The sequence below is a fragment of the Eleutherodactylus coqui genome, chromosome 10 (assembly GCF_035609145.1).
Source record: "Eleutherodactylus coqui strain aEleCoq1 chromosome 10, aEleCoq1.hap1, whole genome shotgun sequence".
Classification (NCBI taxonomy): domain Eukaryota; kingdom Metazoa; phylum Chordata; class Amphibia; order Anura; family Eleutherodactylidae; genus Eleutherodactylus; species Eleutherodactylus coqui.
Genome location: NC_089846.1, coordinates 42,031,088 through 42,048,939, shown reverse-complemented (window position 1 = coordinate 42,048,939; position 17,852 = coordinate 42,031,088). Strand labels below are relative to the sequence as shown.

Below are 17,852 nucleotides of genomic sequence, written 5' to 3'. Positions count from 1 at the left end.
ACTTTGTCCTCAAGGGGTTAAACATTACTGAACAATATGGTACCCCATTATTTTTGCTCTACATCTCATTACAAACTCCAAAAAAGCCTTGCCATGGAACTGTTCCTAGTAGAGGTGTGCCTAAACTGCCTGGAAATTAGAATGGACCCCACAAGGACATTCACGCTTGATTATGTATTGAATAGTCCAACAGGTCTCCTTTTAAATGCATCAACTGCCTTTTTCTACAGTGATTGGGAGCCTTAGCAAAAATAGAGAAAATTTGAAGGTAGAGCTATTAAAAGGGTTTTCCCAACTTAAAAAGTGATGGCTAGGAAATAGCATCACACTGTGATCAGTGGTGGTCCAACCTCTGGAACCACAACCGATCCTGGGAACGAAAGGGCCACAACTGCAGCACTGGTTAAAACCACTAGACAGGGAACTGCATCTCATGAATGGGGTCCCCTGCATAGTCAGGTGGCTGGGAGCACCACTGTGAGGGGAACACTTACAAGGAGACACATAGGACCATCACTTCAGAAAGTTGGGAAACTCCTTTATCCTTTTGAGAAACAGAAGTGTATATTATAACACCGGCAAATCCTGACTCACCCGCTGTAAGAAGGGAAGGGATGGCTGCACATCGGATTAGATCCTCAAGTGGAAAACACTGGCGAGCCACAAGAATTGCAACAAATGTTGCAAGAGAATCATGGAAAGACAGATCACTGACCTACAATGAGTGCATAAGAAAAAAAAAATGTAAAAGAGTACGCTGAACTGTTAGGAAAGTAATATAAAGTACTTACGTTGTCAAATATAATTAAAAATTACGGGTAACACTTGTGACGCCATTTAAAGGGCTTGTCCGAGTTGCGTAAACTTAATGTAAAGGGGTCTTCCCTAGTAAAAAACGAAGCAGCTCATACTCTCCTTTCCCCACTTGCCCTCCGCCGGCAGCTCCTGACTACGTAATGTTTCCAGGCTGCAGCCATGACAGTGATGTCACAGGCTGCCTGTAATATTACGCTGGCAGGGGGACCTGATGCTGCCAGTGGGGGACGAGGGAGAGGAGAATATAACCTGCTTTTGTTATTTTTCACCATAGGAGGACCCATTTACACGCAGTTTACATAACTCAGACAACCCCTTTAATTGTTGTCCTTCCAAATACCCCATATTATGAACAGAAAATACCATTTACTTCTACAATGAACGCACTCCGAAATAACTTTGAATGGGAAACACCCATGAAGAGCAGCCCAACTATCTTAGTAAATGCTAAGCACACAACAGCATGTCGAGTATTTTCAATGGGCAAAAAAAAGTGAGACAAACAAGACTATATAAATATACGTTTCTGTGGGACTCACATCTACATTACACAACAAGTCATTGAAGCCACAGGTGCCATTATTAGATGAGCAGCACAGAGCTTTCAGGACACCCAGCCATTCAGAGCTCAGATCTTTGCAGGATCCAGTCAACTCAGCGCACAGAATAGCAATGTCATTAATTCTGCATAAGAGAAGCACAAGATAATTGTAATTACACCGATGAGATGAGCTGAACTCTATAGCACTTTACATTTGGGCGCTCTATCTTTACCCATCAGTGTCATGGTCCCCGGCACACACATGTACCAGTGCGTTGCACACAAAGCTGTAACGGTTGGTAGGAGAGTCTCTCAGAAGTTTTCCCAGCATGCCAAAGTTATAATTATGTTCCGTGGGGTTAGAGATTGTTTCCAACATAAACTCCTGTTCCCACAACATGTTGGAGTCGGATGGATCCACTATGCAGTATATCGTGTTCTTCACTTTGGAGCAGAAATCACTATATAAAAAACAGGAAAGGATAAATAAATGTGAGAGCAGTGACAGTAGGTCAATAAGAAAAAATAGTAAAACAATGAACAGATTGATAGTTAAAGGGGTTCCACTAAATGGTGGGATCTGTGGTGATCTGTAGTGGAATGGCCGCTGCGGACATTCTGCTGCAAATCAGCCAAGTGTGGACCCACCCTAAGGCCCAATATCCATGGGCGGATTGGATTCAGCATGCGGGAGCCTGCAGCGGATTCCGACCCTACAATTGAATTGTGGACTGGACTCAGATTGGACGGCTTCCAATGACTTCAATGGAAGCCATCCATGCGGGATCTGCAGCGAAATGGAGCACGCTGCGATTTGTTTTCCAGACCAAAAGGTCCGCAAAACAAATCCGCATCCTTTAATTCATGGGTGGAAGGCCCATGCTTTCCTATGGCCGGTGTTAAGAAAATTGTAGATTAATGTATCAGTTAATTATTCTATATTGCATTGTAGACTAGGAATATATAGCATGATACTAGTATAAGTAGTGAAGGGGTTAAATGAAACCCTTCTATAGGCCTGCATGTCTTCTGAGGTAGACAGATAAAATATAAGACAGTCTGCTAGACCACCCATGTATGAGGCCCACAGGAAATAGGACAGACGTCTAGATATGCTTTGCATTCCTTTCTCCTGAATTCATAACGGTTTTATTGTATGTAATAGATACACCTTAGGAGGTGTAACTTATGTTAATCATTTTTGTCTTAGCCTATCATGTATTCTTATTAATCTTGGAGGTATATACTTTTGCTGTGATGTCATTTATGGTACATAAGCTTCAAACACCTTAGAATAAATTAGAAATCATCTGATACCGCACAGGCTGGTGTGATTTGTATTTCTCCTGGGCCCAGACTTCCGCACGAGATCTGGGATCGTCTTCTCTTTGATAAACACATAAATTCTCCTTACAGTCGGCTTGATTTGCGGATATTCCATGTGGATTCCACAAATCAGATCCATGCATGGACATTGGGCTTCAGACTCGCTTCACATAGTGTTTCTCGCTATGCTATTGGAGGCCGTCACAGGGAGCCGTCACAGGTACTGAAAACGGCCATGGAGATTGAACCCCCAAACAGAGCCGTTACAGTCAGTCAAACGGCCAATTTTTGATGTGGTGTGATGTGTTTCATAGCTCTCGGTCAATTGAATGGGAGCTAAAGAAACGAAAAAACCCACAGTATAGCACAGTGCGCTACGCTGTTTATACAAATCCTCATGTTCCAGAAACAGCGTACCGCGTTGTGCTACAATGTATCTGTAGCTCTCAAAGTAAATGGGAGCTACAGAAATAGTGTTGTGCTAAGCGCTTGCCTCCTTCTGTAGGCTTCGTCCTGATGGCCGGTAGCCATGGAAGAGGTTTCCCATCTCTGCTATGAAAAGCCAAGATAGGAATACCCCTTTAATGATATCTTGATGACATTGTTGCAAAGCCATTGTGGTGGTGTACAGAGCCCAAATTATGACATCTGCGTCGGTGTCAAAATATTTCTGGACCCAACTGTACAAACACAGAAATTCTAGCAAATACAACTGTTTTACAGTATATATGTTCTCCTAATGACAGTTTTCAGTTTAAAAACCATTTCATCAGCAATAAGACGAAGTTTCACTTGAGAGCCAGAATGCTCCACTTTATATAAAGGGCATTGCCGAAATGAAGGCAACCCTCCATTCGTGGACAAAGATGGCCATACCGCTTTTCTGACTACTAGTTTGCATCATGAGTCTAAATATGCATGCTGCTTTGATTGGCCAGTGTTGCCCACATGAGCAGCATTGGCCAATCAGAGGAGCATGTAGGGTCTTAGACTACCGATACGTACTAGAGCACAGTGTGCATCAGGTAGTCCGAGAAGCAATGTGGCCATCTTTGCTTGTCAAGCACCGAATGGTTGCTTTAAACCTCCATGTAGGGATCCAATGTATTGGGAGGTAATATATGATAACTGGTGCCAAGAAATTATGGGATAGTTTCCCATGGCAACAAAATTATATCTGCAGGCTTTCAGAGCACAGAGACTAATTCATCAGGCAGGTAAAAGCAACCTCCTGGAGAAAACCAAGATGGCAGCGTCACTCCTGCTACATAGTGGTCTAAGTTTACACGCTGCTCTGATTGGCTAGTGCTGTTCACATGAGCAGTGGTGGCCAATCAAAGCAGCCTGTAGTGTCCTAAGACTACCAATGTGCATTAGGTAGTCAGAGAAGCGGTGCACCTTGGTTTATTAAGGACTGGAGGGTCACTTTAACAAATGAATGCCTAAGAGGCCAACACAAATTTGCCTGGTTAACACAGAACCCCACGATTTTTGCCATAACTTTGTCGTTTACCAATTTAATCTTTTTTTTTGTTCTACAGCATCAACCACAACGCACCTCCCAATCCATATTTTATATACTTTGAAAACATTGCATATGATCCGTACATAAAGCATATTTTTTCTTTTTCCACTAAACCCCTACTCCCAGCAGGCAAACGATTGGACAGTTGTGATGAACGAGGCCCAGTATGCCCTAGTTAGACATCCACTTTCACTGTGGAGCCATGCTGTGAAGCATCTGCACGGAATCGAGCATAATGGATATTGGAGGAAGTCCTGCCTTGGAGCGTAAGTTTTAGGACAGTCATTTCCCTATGGAAGAGTCTGCCTACCAAGAAAGCATTAGCAGCTAAATTAAAAATCAATACATGGAAGAGATAGCCGAGTTGTGCAACTTAAATGTGTTCCACTTACCTAAACAGTTCTCCATACTTGCTTTTGAGGTGACTGCAAGACATGTACAAGTCATACAAATAAGCAAGAATGCAGCGCTCAGCAGAAGAACCATCCGACCGGTTCATGCCGTGTTTCACCACCCCACACAGGCTGGAAAGAGAGAAATTAAATAGTCATGGCTCCGTTAGCCTACTAAAGATGGTTACACATATATTAGTTCCTGGCAAGGCGACCTACTGCGGGGAAACCTCAGCATTCAGCTGTAATCTGTCCTGCAGAGAGCGCCTCCGCAGGTGAAATTAAAAATTACAAGGCGCCCATTGAAATCAATGGGATGTGTACTTTCAACGTGCCAGGTCCTCTGCTCTGGATAAGTGAGGAGGGTCCGCCACAACCAAGTCCCGCTCCCCACCCCAACCGTGTAAATAAAAATCAAAAAGGTTACACAATTTATGTTATTTAATAGCTCCAATATCGTCTTTATTTAAATTGCAATACTTTAACAAAAGGCTACTGCAGTTTTTAAAAAAGGAAAGTATCCCATTTGCTCTTCATTTAGATGCAAGTCCCTGGGGGCAGCCATAATAGATGCAGAACAGTTGCTTTCTGAATTACAGCAATGTGTGCGCTTTATAGCGGCAGCAATAAATGGGGGTCAACGGTCAGACAAACGGCAATAGACTAGGTGTCTTTTTATATAGGATGATTAGCAGGCGCTTCAGCTTCTGACAGTCATCCCAGCAATAATCTTTCTTGTGCTTTCACAGAAGAAAGATGATCACTCAGCGAATTTAGGCGGAACGGGCTGGGAATCGCTTCCGTCCGTCCACCTAAATTTACAGTAAACACGCTGTCGTATATAGACCAACGACTGCCTGTTTACACAGTCCAATCATCGTTTGATTTTTTTTATGCCTGCAGAAAATGATGGAAGAATTAATTATTCAATAGAGCGATCATTAAATCCCCTGCTCTGCTGACCGTGTCTTAGTCTACACAGCAAAGCTCAACAAACAGGATTATTGTTACTTACCATAAAATCCCTTTGTCTTTCATTGGGGGACACAGCAAGACATTGGGTATAGCGCCTGTCAATAGGAGGCAGACACTAAACAGAGTTAGTCCCTCCTACCAGCTATACCCCTCCTGCAGGCACTAAGCTAAAATTAGTTTGTACGCAAGCAGGAGAGAACAACACGAAGTCGATCAATACAGACCAGAACCAGAAAACAAATAGTATTAGGTAAAAACCAGGCCAGATTGAGGATCCCTTTTTGAGAAAAGCAAACAAACAACTGGGTGGGTGCTGTGTCCCCCAATGAACATGACGAGAAAGGGATTTTACAATAAGTAACAAAAACCCTGTTTACTTTTCCATGTCCTTGGGGGACACAGCAAGACCTTGCAACGTTCTAAAGAAATACCCAAGGGGGTGGGAGAAAGAAAAGGTGGTGTGGTCAGCCAGTGGGTACAACTAACCAACAAGTTCACCGATGGCTGCCAAGTAATGCTTTCTATAGAACCTAAGAGATAATGAAGACTTCAAAGCATTCTTATCACTAGAAAGACAGAATACGCTGAGAACTGTCAAGAGAGCGCGTGCAAATTTAGTAGGGTGGTACCAATGAGGGAGGGGGACACCTTTGTCCTTTAACAGGTATGCCATGCTGAAAACAGATATGGAGAGACTAGTCGACAGAAGGTGCAGTCAGAGCCCTGCTTACCAAGGACAACTGATTTATGTAGGAGCTGAAGAGATAGACTCGACCCTTAAAAGAGCTGCAGAACAGGCGAGAAAGACAAAAAAAAAAAAAGAGGAAAGTACAGAATAGTGTCTGGTTGACACAACACTGAAAAGAGATTCCATCTTGACCTTCTTCAGAATCCTCAAAAATATAGAAATATCCAGCAGCACTCACTTAATCCCAACGACAAGTAGGGGGAGTTTAAATTATGGATAAATGCATAGCCAACCACGAAGTTGTGAACCATCAACCCCAAAAGTCACTCCGATATATAATGGATTGTGGCAGCATAACTGGTATAAGCAGCCTCTATATTAAAAGAGCCTTTATTGTTTCATAGTCAGACGTGTAGGCAACGTTTCGACCGCATAGGTCTTTTTCAAGCTTGCTACTAACGTGCAGCAATGGTCAGCAACCAGCAGAAGTCCAGCAGGTAGATGAGCTCCACAATTCATTATCTATCTGAGTGATCTTCTCTAGAATAGCAGGACCCATGCTCTGACTGCTCTATTATCGACAGCTGATGTTGGCCCTCCCCTGCCTGCTCTTGCATATAGAAACTCAGAAATGCTGTGTTGAAGCTGACTCTCCGGCTGTTCGCTCTTGGATGTAGAAAGTCAGTGTAGTACTTGAAGTAGCTCACCACCGTACGCTGGATGCCGCTGACATGGTCATAGCGTTGTGTTTTTGTCTGTGTTCGGTTGGCTTAGTAGGCCACTGCTGTAGTCTGCTTCGAGTGGCCCAGAGCAGAGAACAAACTAAGTAGGTCTGGTGCCTTAAGGAGAGAAGGGTTCCAAGAAGAACCTAGATGATGATCTCAAGGCATGATTCTTGAGGGATCTGTCCCGGAACGATAGAAGGGAATAGCCAGAATTCCCTTAGAGGGGCAATAGCGCCCATTGGAAAGCGAACAGCACCAGAGGAGAACAAGGCCCAGGGTGCTCCAAGTCTCTGTTCATCCAGGCGGGACGGCTCACAAAATAGGAGAGTGAAGTACTGGGAGAAGGATTGGGTTGTTTGAAGCTTGGATGTCCAAGAGAAAATAATTAGGCCAATCTGATGCTCGCCAGACTGCGGGAACCTGCTATATGGAATGTAGCAGCATTGTAACTGTGGTACTGTATGGAGGGTAGTACTCTGGGCTACTTGGATACTGCGTCACACAGTAATATAGATTACTCCTCCATGAAGAGTGAAAAGTGACCATTTGATGGTAGCAAGCACTGCACGATACCACAAGTCTCTGTTCGGGATAATACAGTAACACGTCATATGATGGCGTTAATGTGGCTGATTGAGATTGACATCACTACTTCAGAGGGTAGCTGTAATACAATTGTTCTAACCACAGAGGGGAGTGGGGTGTAGTGGCCTAATCTTGCAATCCCTGCCTAATGGCCCATTTACATGCAACGATCATCATTTAGAATCGTTCATACTCCCGCGGAAATTTGACCGATAATAGTCCCGTGTATATGCATGCTGTGACTGAACAATCATTCATTCTACCCGTGGGGCAGTAAAGGCGGCTTTATGTCTTTATTTACTGCATCATCATACCAATGCAGAGGCTAGGCGTTGGACATTTAGGTCTTCAGAAAATGACGTGCCCAATAGCTACAATTGCAATCATGGCACAAGTCCTCCAAGTGTGACTGGTCAATAAGGGGGTAGGATGCCCACTAGATCTGTAAAGTCATGAGTGTTAGTGCACCACATAGTATCACAGAACTACAGTTACTAATCCTACAAAAGGAGGCAATGAGAACGAACACCGCTTGCCATAACTGCAGTCATGTCCGATGCAGACTCACGGTACTACAATTACCCCTCCGAAGGATGGGGGTAATGCGAATGGACACTACTGCCATAACTGTGAAGTCCATTCCGCCTCAGAGACGCACAGTACTACCATTACTCCTATAGAAGAGATGGTTGTCAGTATGGAGTAGTCGTGTCCGGCATGGGGATTTGCAGTATCACAAATGTCCTTCCTATGACAAAACTTATCATAACTGTGTAGTCATGTCCAATAGAGACTCAATTACTCCTCTTTTGAAAGGGGGTAAGGAGGCTGTAGGTGCTCGCCAATTCCGGGACCCATGTCAGGTGCAATCTCAATGTGCAACAGTACTGTAGTACTACTACAAGTGTACTTAAAGTAGCTTCTCCACCATGTTAAGTACTGGTTTCAGGTGCACCTGTAGTATCCCAAGGAGGTCCTGTGCATCACCCAAAAAAACAGTAGGTATAAGTGTGACTAATCTGGATGAGAAGCTGTCAAAAAGGGGAAGCTCGCCCACTCCAGTTGAGGGACCGGTCAGCCTGAGGTGCAGGTCCTGATTGAAGGAATTCACCAATACCAGGTGCAAAAATATACTAAGGGAAGGGGAAAACTGGGCATCAGTGCCATGATGCCAATGTGTCACACACCTTCTAACCACGACTCTTGAGAGTCTAGAAGCCGGGATGCAAACCAGCAGAGCTGACCTGGCCAGAGGCACACAGAGGTCCCAGGGAGGTGCAGAGCCGGAGAGGTGTATGGCCCTCCACCCAGTACAGGTGTGCGCGAGAAATGGTGTCTGCGACAGAGCTGTCATGAGGGCAGGTCAGGACTGCTGGAGGGGATAGGGAGACAAGGGCCAGGACGGCCGGCAACAAAGTCGACTGACCATCCTCTTCGCTTTGGATCTCGCCAGGGCACCAGCAGGGCCACGGCTTCAGCGATGGTCACTTAGTGGTGAAAGATCGCTGGATATGGGGGAGCAAACCGGAATCTCACGTGACCACATGGCTGGCAGGAAGCAGAGTGCTGATCTGTTCCACTTTGTCTTCTTGAAGGAGGGAGTAACAATGTGTCAAATGCAGCACTGTTTGTTCCCCCAGCCCCACACACACTTAGAGACAATCAGAGAAGTTAGCTCACCTCAATTCCCACCTAGAGAGGAAAAAGTTAAAATAATGAAAGCAGAGCAGGAGTTCTGCCTCCTATGGACACCAAGCTAAATGGATTTAACCAAGTGCCTACAGTGGAGAATAGCTGATAGGAGGGACTAACTCCTTCTTTGCTTAGTGTCCACCTCTTAGCAGTAGGATCTACACCCAAGGTCTTGCTCTGTCCCCCAATGACACAGACGAGAAAGTAGGCTACATGAAGCATCAGCCTATTATGTATTGCTCTAGTGGCCAGTGTAAAAACTGGACTATTTCAAGATTTTTTTTTTATACTATCATAAAAAATTACCTCCAGGAAGTGTGCACGCATCGATCACCAGAGAGGCTTGGGCACAACTTGCATTGGACAGCTGTAGATGTGCTGCCCAGTTTATGCACCGGCTGCACATTGACATGCTTTTGCAGGTCTTGTTTCTCATCCAAGATTCGGAGAGGAATAGGACATGCAATGGGTATTAGTGCATCTTGACGCCACCACAAATTGCTGGTGGAGTCAAGTTTGACGGGGGGTAGGGCAACGCCCCCTGTACCTGATTGGGTTGCGCGTTTGCTTGGCTGCAGTTCCTGGCAGCCCACTAGCAGACAGCTGAATGTGTCTTAAATGGAATCTGCGGCGCCGGCTATACTGGCGCATCCACCGCAGTGAGGAGACTTTTCCTGTGGCGGCCGACAAGCGCGGCACCCTCCTTCAAACAGATGTACACGAGAAATATGTGGCCACAGCATAGGAGGAGAGACAGTGACAGACGCCAGGGCAGGACTGAGGGCACTTTCCCTTCGGCGGGTGACAAGCACCGCTCCCTCGTCTTGAAACACATTAAAGGGAGAAAAGTCTTCCCACAGCATGAGGGGAAAGACAGTGACAAACGCCGGGACCAGACTGTGGGCTGTGAGTGCGCCCAGAGCACAGCAGCACATGACACTCGCTGATATTACTCCCTCCGCACACAGCTGTGGTCAACTGCGGCGGGGGACTGTCACTGCTAGCCACCGGCCACAGACAAAAGCAGGAGGGCAGAGCGCAGAAGGGGGACAACCAGTTAACTGCTGTCAGAGCGCTGGAGCTCAGCAGCGTCCGCTTGTAGAACAAAAGCAAGGTAGGAGGACCTTCCAATCTTGAGCCAATCATAAGCTAGGGGTGTGACATGGGGTGTTCCTCATCCAAGCCCTGTCAAACTCCTAGCTTCTGGTGGCGTCAAGAAGCACTAATACCCATGCAATGTCCATGTACATAGCCTCATATGTTCTAATGTGCAGCGTGTGCAGCGTGCTATCCGCAGATTAACACAAATAGCAAACTGCCACAAATACGCTAGTGTATCGGAGACCTACAAATGTAAATGTTTATAATGAAAAAAAACTCAAAATAGAAATCAGCTTTCTAAAAAAGTATATTTAGAATTTGCCTGCTTTATCACCGCTTTGTTGTAATCTGTGCAAAACTGCGTAAAAAAAAAAAAACACACAAAACCCAATTGTTACCCATATTAAAATATGCTTATTAATGAGCAAGTTTACGGAATAAGGAGTCCATGTAAATGAGGAATAAAACCATTTCAGGCCATTATTTGACTTGTAGTTAGCATCTTTTGCTACCATTCTCCTTCTCTGCAAGCTATATCTCTAACTGTTAAGAAATTACTGAGACAGTGGGAACTTACTATTTAGAAATGCCCTTCACAGATTAAGCACCCTTAAAACTTTCACTAATTTAAAACCAAAACCTACAGGCCATACAAAAGATAGACATGACATACAAACAAACTGTATTTCCCCGGGTCAGTAACCAGGGTCACCCAAAATGAGCCTCTACACCCACTCATTGGGGGAACCAATATGAATACATAAAGTCAGGCTATAGGAGTCTCCCAGTAGGATGAACACCTGATCTCTCAGTGAAGCTGAGAAATCAGTTAGTTTGCCTTGTTTATAGATTTTAATTAACAACTTTAAAATGAGTGATTAACGAAGTAGTAAGAAGTAGCCCTTTTCTGTACTGACTGTAATGAGTCATATTACAAAGTTTATCTTCACTTGTACTACTGACTTATATAATATTTTTTTATTGCATATTACACACACACTATAATTATATATTATATTTAATATATATATATACACATATATATATATATACACATACACACACACACACACGCAGTATATGTATCTATTTTTTTAATATATATATTAAAAACATACATACATACATACATACACACACACACATACATACACATATATATATATATATATATATATATATATATATATATATATATATATATATATAATATAAAAAGAGTTTAGTAACACTCGCTGTCACTTGTTACTTTTTCTGCACTGCTCTCTTACCCTTCGAACACCTGTGCCGTCTGCTCCTGGTTGAGAATCAGGCATGTGTTATAATGTCTCAGTACAGCAACAATACACAAACAAAGCCCCATTGTGTAACTACCAACAAGGTCGGAAGACTTCAGGAGGAGCTCCGCTTCAACAACACTCAGCTCATTTAACAACTGCAAGATGAAAAGGAGAAATTAAAAAAAAAAAAAAAAAAGAATTAAATACATTAAAAAAATTTTAAAAAGTTTTAAAAAAGGGGAAAATAAATAAATAATGCAAACCTGAATGGCAAAGTCAATGAGACCACTGATATTAAGAGAATACTCCATAAGGTCGAAGATGAACTGGACATGCTGCACAAGAGGAAGGTGATAAGACAAGCCCAATGCGAAGCTTGTAATCTGTTCCAGAACATTTCGAGAAACCTGTAAGCAGCAGAAAAAGAAGTTACACTTCGACACGGCAGACCTGGGGTTCTCATTGAGGAATCCACAATCAGAGTATAGTGCATTACAAGTGATTAGGGCTTTAGACATCCCAACTGATGTGTGTGTGGAGGGAGACATACGCTAGTATGCCCGATCAGTGGATTTCACACACTACCATGCAAAGGATGAAATCTGCAACAAAGTATTACATGTGGATTTTGCTGCAAGTATAAAGGCCATCTATTAACAGAAAGATCTGATCAGGGCTTCAGAACAGGCCTAGCTACAAGAATATTAGATAGAATACACAAGTACCATGCTTTCCCTGAAAATAAGCCCTAGCATGATTTTTCAGGATTTCTGGGGAGGCTTGAAATTTAAGCCCTACCCCAAAAATATTTCCTAGTTACAGTTCATGAAAAAAAAGTCATTAGGTGCGTGAAAAGGGCCATAAAAAAGCAATTGCTGCATTTTTATTGAGCTTTTTTTTTACACAGGTCAGCCGAGTAACTTACCCAGCAGACTTTGTCCATGTCCTACCCATTGCTCTGCTGAACCCCGACGCAGTTCCCACAGTCCTTAGCCCCCCCACACAGAATCAGTTCCTGGTTACGGGATTCATAAATCCCGCCTCTGCGGCTCAGCCAATCAATGCAACATTCAAAGAACCAATCACAGCCATCGCTTTGTAAAGGCGGGATTTATGAATCCCATAACCAGGAAGTGATCCTGTGTGGGCGGTGATAGCGAAAGTCTGAGTGACAATAAGGGTCGGAATTGCTGGGTTTCACACACAGATCAGGTAGTCCCACTGTTGTCAAAATAAGACATCCCGCAGTGCAACCTTTGGAGCAAATATTAATAGCAGACCCTGTCTTATTTTTGGGGAAACACGGTAATACTATATCAGGCTATGGATTGAGTATATTCATAAGTATAAAGAAAAGGTCAGATGAAGGAAGTATAGAAATTGGGTAAGCCATGCTGGAGGTCAATGGACAAGGTTACATTAGTAGAGGCAATTGAGCAAGTACACAAGTACAAGACTTATTCTCTATAACTCAGTAAGCCATAAAGGTAGTGCAGTCGGTATGCTGCGATCAATGAACAAGGTTAGCCTTAGTACTAGGATGTCAGGTGGCGTAAATCACAGCCTAACAATCCCGCGCCTTACACTACACTGAATAAAAGGAAAAAGGTTAATCGATTCATAAGGACAGCATATTCACGGAGGAAGGTCACCAACAATTACAGTTTCCAGAGCAATGGAACTATTCTTAAGGAAATGTATTGCTTAGTTTTTTTCCTCCTAATTAAAAACCAGATCATGAAACATTCTCTATTTTCCTAATCTGTTTTTATGTTCTTTGTTTTTTTTTACTCCAATGTCTGTGCATGATAATAGGGGCTGGCATCTTGCCTTTTCTGTAGTTATCAGCAGAAATGAGGCAATTCTGAATGAACAGGAGGGGTCCCATTGACTCCTACGGTAGAGTATTGAGGGCATGCTCATTGCGCAGGGAGGGGAGGAGGTGAGCCATGTTCATCATCTATTGTGAATTCAGTTTTTCTATTTTTTAAATCTGGAGGCTGGAGGGTGAGGAGCAAATTAAGTTTCAACTCTTCCGCAACCAGGGAGGTTTTGGACATCATTGGGGAGGAGGGGGAGGGGGTGGATGATGACAACACATGGTAGCTTTTGGATTTTCTTACTTAGAACTAGGACAGACTATTTACAAGATCGATCTATAAAACTAATGGTCAGAAATTTCTGATAGTTCCGATTGGTGAGAAGAGATGACACATAGTATCGGAGGTCCGGCACTGTCCCTCGCCGGTGATTAGAGTACATAAGCTATATGCCAGGCTGCCGATGACAGTAGTCGGCACATAGCAACTACAAGGAACCATTGTCATGGGTCCCTGGTCACATGGATTGCTGGGATGCACTTATGACAGCCCTCCATACCACTTGTTTAGTAAATACAGTACAGTATTACTGCTGTTTATATCTCCTCACTGAGATCCTCGGAGAGGAGAGATATAGCGCTACTAATACTGTGCTGTAGGGTTAAAGAAAGCACCCCTCATCACCCTGATCACCCCCTTCACCCACAAAGTGAGCTATAGTCCTGTTTACGCTTTTGTTTGTTTGGTGGGTTATAAAACTTTTTAGGCAGCGTTACGCTATTGCGTGTTGTTAACTGCTGTTTATCTTCATTTTTATTTCTCAGTTTTCATGGTTTATGTGGTTGCAACGGTTTTAGACAACATTATGTTATTACGTCCGTTTCACATCAGCCACTTCTACGTTGCTCCTTACAACAAACAAAAAAAATTGTTTTAAAATGACGCATAGCAGGGATTCAATTTTTTTTTTTGTACAGGTGTGCAATGGGGCCTGGAATGTATTCAGTTGTACTCTGAAATGCAATGGGTGTTCCCTCTATTGTAGGCCTAGCCATGTGTCCAGTAAGCAGATTGGGGCTACAATGGGGGTATATTGCTGAACACAGAAGAGCCAGTGCAATACAATGCTTTGAATTCTCCCGCCGTCAGCGCTGTGTAAGTAAGGGCTGTGATTGGATCGAGCGCCAGCCAATCACAGCGGGCGTTCAATAAACCAATCACAGCCATTCAGTGATGTCATCCACTGAATGACTGTGAATGATCGAGCGCCAGCTGGGATTGGCTGGCGCTCGATCAAATCACAGTGCTTACCTACACAGCGCTGACTGCAGGGGAATTCAAAGCCGAGCAGGGAGATGACAGCAGGGAGAATTCTCAAGCAGCTTGCCGCACCACCGGGGAGACCATTGCAACGAGGACACAGACGCAGGCTGGGAGGTAAGTGTTGCAGGTTTTTTGTTGTTTTTTTTCACCTCACTCGAGTATAAGCCGAGGGGGGCTTTTTTAGCATAAAAAAATGTGCTGAAAAACTCAGCTTATACTCGAGTATACACGGTAATTTTTTTTTTTATTGATTTTTTTAGTTTTTCTAAACTCAATTACTTTTGGCAGCACCGGCCACTAGGATCAACATTGTGTTCTTTGCAATGATCAAATGTTAACAGTACATCAGATCTAATTCTTAAGCGTTTAGGTCTTTCACAGCTTGTGTTTTGGGCATTCGTGCTCAGAGCATTTTTAAAAGGTGACTTTTTTTTTAGCCTACCCCAAAATGTTTCATATTTAAAACTACAACATATAACAATAAGCATGGACACGTAGAGAGGACACACATCACATCCTCTCTCCATGCCTCTAGGCCCCCATCCGCAGAAGGAATCTCTGTTAATGTCATTGCTAGAGATGAGCGAGCACCAAAATGCTCGGGTGCTCGTTACTCGGGACGAAATTATCGCGATACTCGAGGGTTCGTTTCGAGTAACGAACCCCATTGAAGTCAATGGGCGACCTGAGCATTTTTGTATATCGCCGATGCTCGCTGAGGTTTCCATTTGTGAAAATCGGGGCAATTCAAGAAAGTGATGGGAACGACACAGCAACGGATAGGGCAGGCGAGGGGCTACATGTTGGGCTGCATCTCAAGTTCCCAGGTCCCACTATTAAGCCACAATAGCGGCAAGAGTGGGCCCCCCCCCCAACAATTTTTACTACTAAAAAACCCTCATTAGCAATGCATACCTTAGCTAAGCACCACACTACCTCCAACAAAGCACAATCACTGCCTGCATGACACTCCGCTGCCACTTCTCCTGGGTTACATGCTGCCCAACCCCCCCCCCACGACCCAGTGTCCACAGCGCACACCAAAGTGTCCCTGCGCAGCCTTCAGCTGCACTCATGCCACGCCACCCTCATGTCTATTTATAAGTGCGTCTGCCATGAGGAGGAACCGCAGGCACACACTGCAGAGGGTTGGCACGGCTAGGCAGCGACCCTCTTTAAGAGGGGCGGGGCGATAGCCCACAATGCTGTACAGAAGCAATGAGAAATATAATCCTATGCCACCGCCATCAGTAGCTGCACACGTGGGCATAGCAATGGGGAACCTATGTGCCACACACTATTCATTCTGTCAAGGTGTCTGCATGCCCCAGTCAGACCGCGTTTTTTTTATAAATAGTCACAGGCAGGTACAACTCCGCAATGGGAATTCCGTGTGCACCCACAGCATGGGTGGCTCCCTGGAACCCACCGGCTGTAAATAAATGTATCCCATTGCAGTGCCCTGGACAGCAGAGCTAACGTCAGATTAAATGCAGGTGGGCTTCGGCCCACACTGCATGCCCCAACCTGACCGGGCTTTTTAATTCATAGACACGGGCAGGTACAACTCCCTATTGTGAAGTCCCTGTGGACCGACAGCATGGGTGGGTGCCAGGAAGCCACCGGCGGTACATAAATATATCCCATAGCATTGCCCATCACAGCTGAGGTAATGTCATGTTAAATGCAGGTGGGCTTCGGCCCACACTGCATGCCCCAGTCAGACTGGGGTTCTTTAGAAGCTTACACATGTAGTTACAACTCCGTGTGGACCGACAGCATGGGTGGCTCCCTGGAACCCACCGGCGGTACATAAATATATCCCATTGCAGTGCCCAGCACAGCTGAGGTAACGTCAGCTGTAATGCAGGTGGGAAAAAAATTAATTGGATTACACTGTAGGCGAGGGCCCCAAAAAAATTGGTGAATTGGTTAATGTGGCTTAATTGGTAACTAGGCCTGGAGGCAGCCCAGTTAAAATAAAAATTGGTTCAGGTGCAAGTTTCAACGCTTTAATGAGCATTGAAACGTATAAAAATTGTTTAGAAAAATTATATGACTGAGCCTTGTGGGCCTAAGAAAAATTGCCCGTTCGGCGTGATTACGTCAGGTTTCAGGAGGAGGAGGAGGAATATTATACACAGATTGATGAAGCAAAAATGTCCCCGTTTTTGATGGTGATAGAGAACAATGCTTCCATCCACGGGTGCAGCCTACGTATTGTTTAGGTATCGCTGCTGTCCGCTGGTGAAGAAGAGAAGTCTGGGGAAATCCAGGCTTTGTTCATCTTGATGAGTGCAAGCCTGTCGGCACTGTCGGTTGACAGGCGGGTACGCTTATCCGTGAGGATTCCCCCAGCCACACTAAACACCCTCTCTGAGAAGACGCTAGCCGCAGGACAAGCAAGCACCTCCAGGGCATACAGCGCGAGTTCAGGCCACGTGTCCAGCTTTGACACCCAGTAGTTGTAGGGGGCAGAGGCGTCACGGAGGACGGTCGTGCGATCGGCTACGTACTCCCTCACCATCCTTTTACAGTGCTCCCGCCAACTCAGCCTTGACTGGGGAGCGGTGACACAGTCTTGCTGGGGAGCCGTGACACAGTCTTGCTGGGGAGCCATAAAGCTGGCAAAGGCCTTGGAGAATGTTCCCCTGCCTGCGCTGTACATGCTGCCTGATCTCTGCACATCCCCTGCTACCTTGCCCTCGGAACTGCGCCTTCTGCCACTAGCGCTGTCGGATGGGAAGTTTACCATCAGTTTGTCCACCAGCGCCCTGTGGTATAGCATCATTCTTGAACCCCTTTCCTCTTCGGGAATGAGAGTGGAAAGGTTCTCCTTATACCGTGGGTCGAGCAGTGTGTACACCCAGTAATCCGTAGTGGCCAGAATGCGTGTAACGCGAGGGTCACGAGAAAGGCATCCTAACATGAAGTCAGCCATGTGTGCCAGGGTACCTGTACGCAACACATGGCTGTCCTCACTAGGAAGATCACTTTCAGGATCCTCCTCCTCCTCCTCAGGCCATACACGCTGAAAGGACGACAGGCAAGCAGCATGTGTAC

At 44.8% G+C, this 17,852-nt stretch overlaps 1 protein-coding gene across 3 annotated transcripts in view; it reads right to left on the bottom strand.

Annotated features, from left to right (window-relative positions):
• MED12 (mediator complex subunit 12) overlaps window positions 1-17,852 on the bottom strand; it is an 83,904-nt gene that overhangs the window by 33,626 nt on the left and 32,426 nt on the right. For all 3 annotated transcript variants that reach the window (XM_066580885.1, XM_066580887.1, XM_066580886.1), the window contains exons 18-23: window positions 11,910-12,053; window positions 11,638-11,801; window positions 4,601-4,732; window positions 1,591-1,818; window positions 1,356-1,500; window positions 595-715 (exon numbers count right to left, since the gene is read on the bottom strand). In XM_066580885.1, the coding sequence (XP_066436982.1) occupies window positions 595-715; window positions 1,356-1,500; window positions 1,591-1,818; window positions 4,601-4,732; window positions 11,638-11,801; window positions 11,910-12,053 (934 nt within the window). The remainder of the gene's footprint in view (window positions 1-594; window positions 716-1,355; window positions 1,501-1,590; window positions 1,819-4,600; window positions 4,733-11,637; window positions 11,802-11,909; window positions 12,054-17,852) is intronic.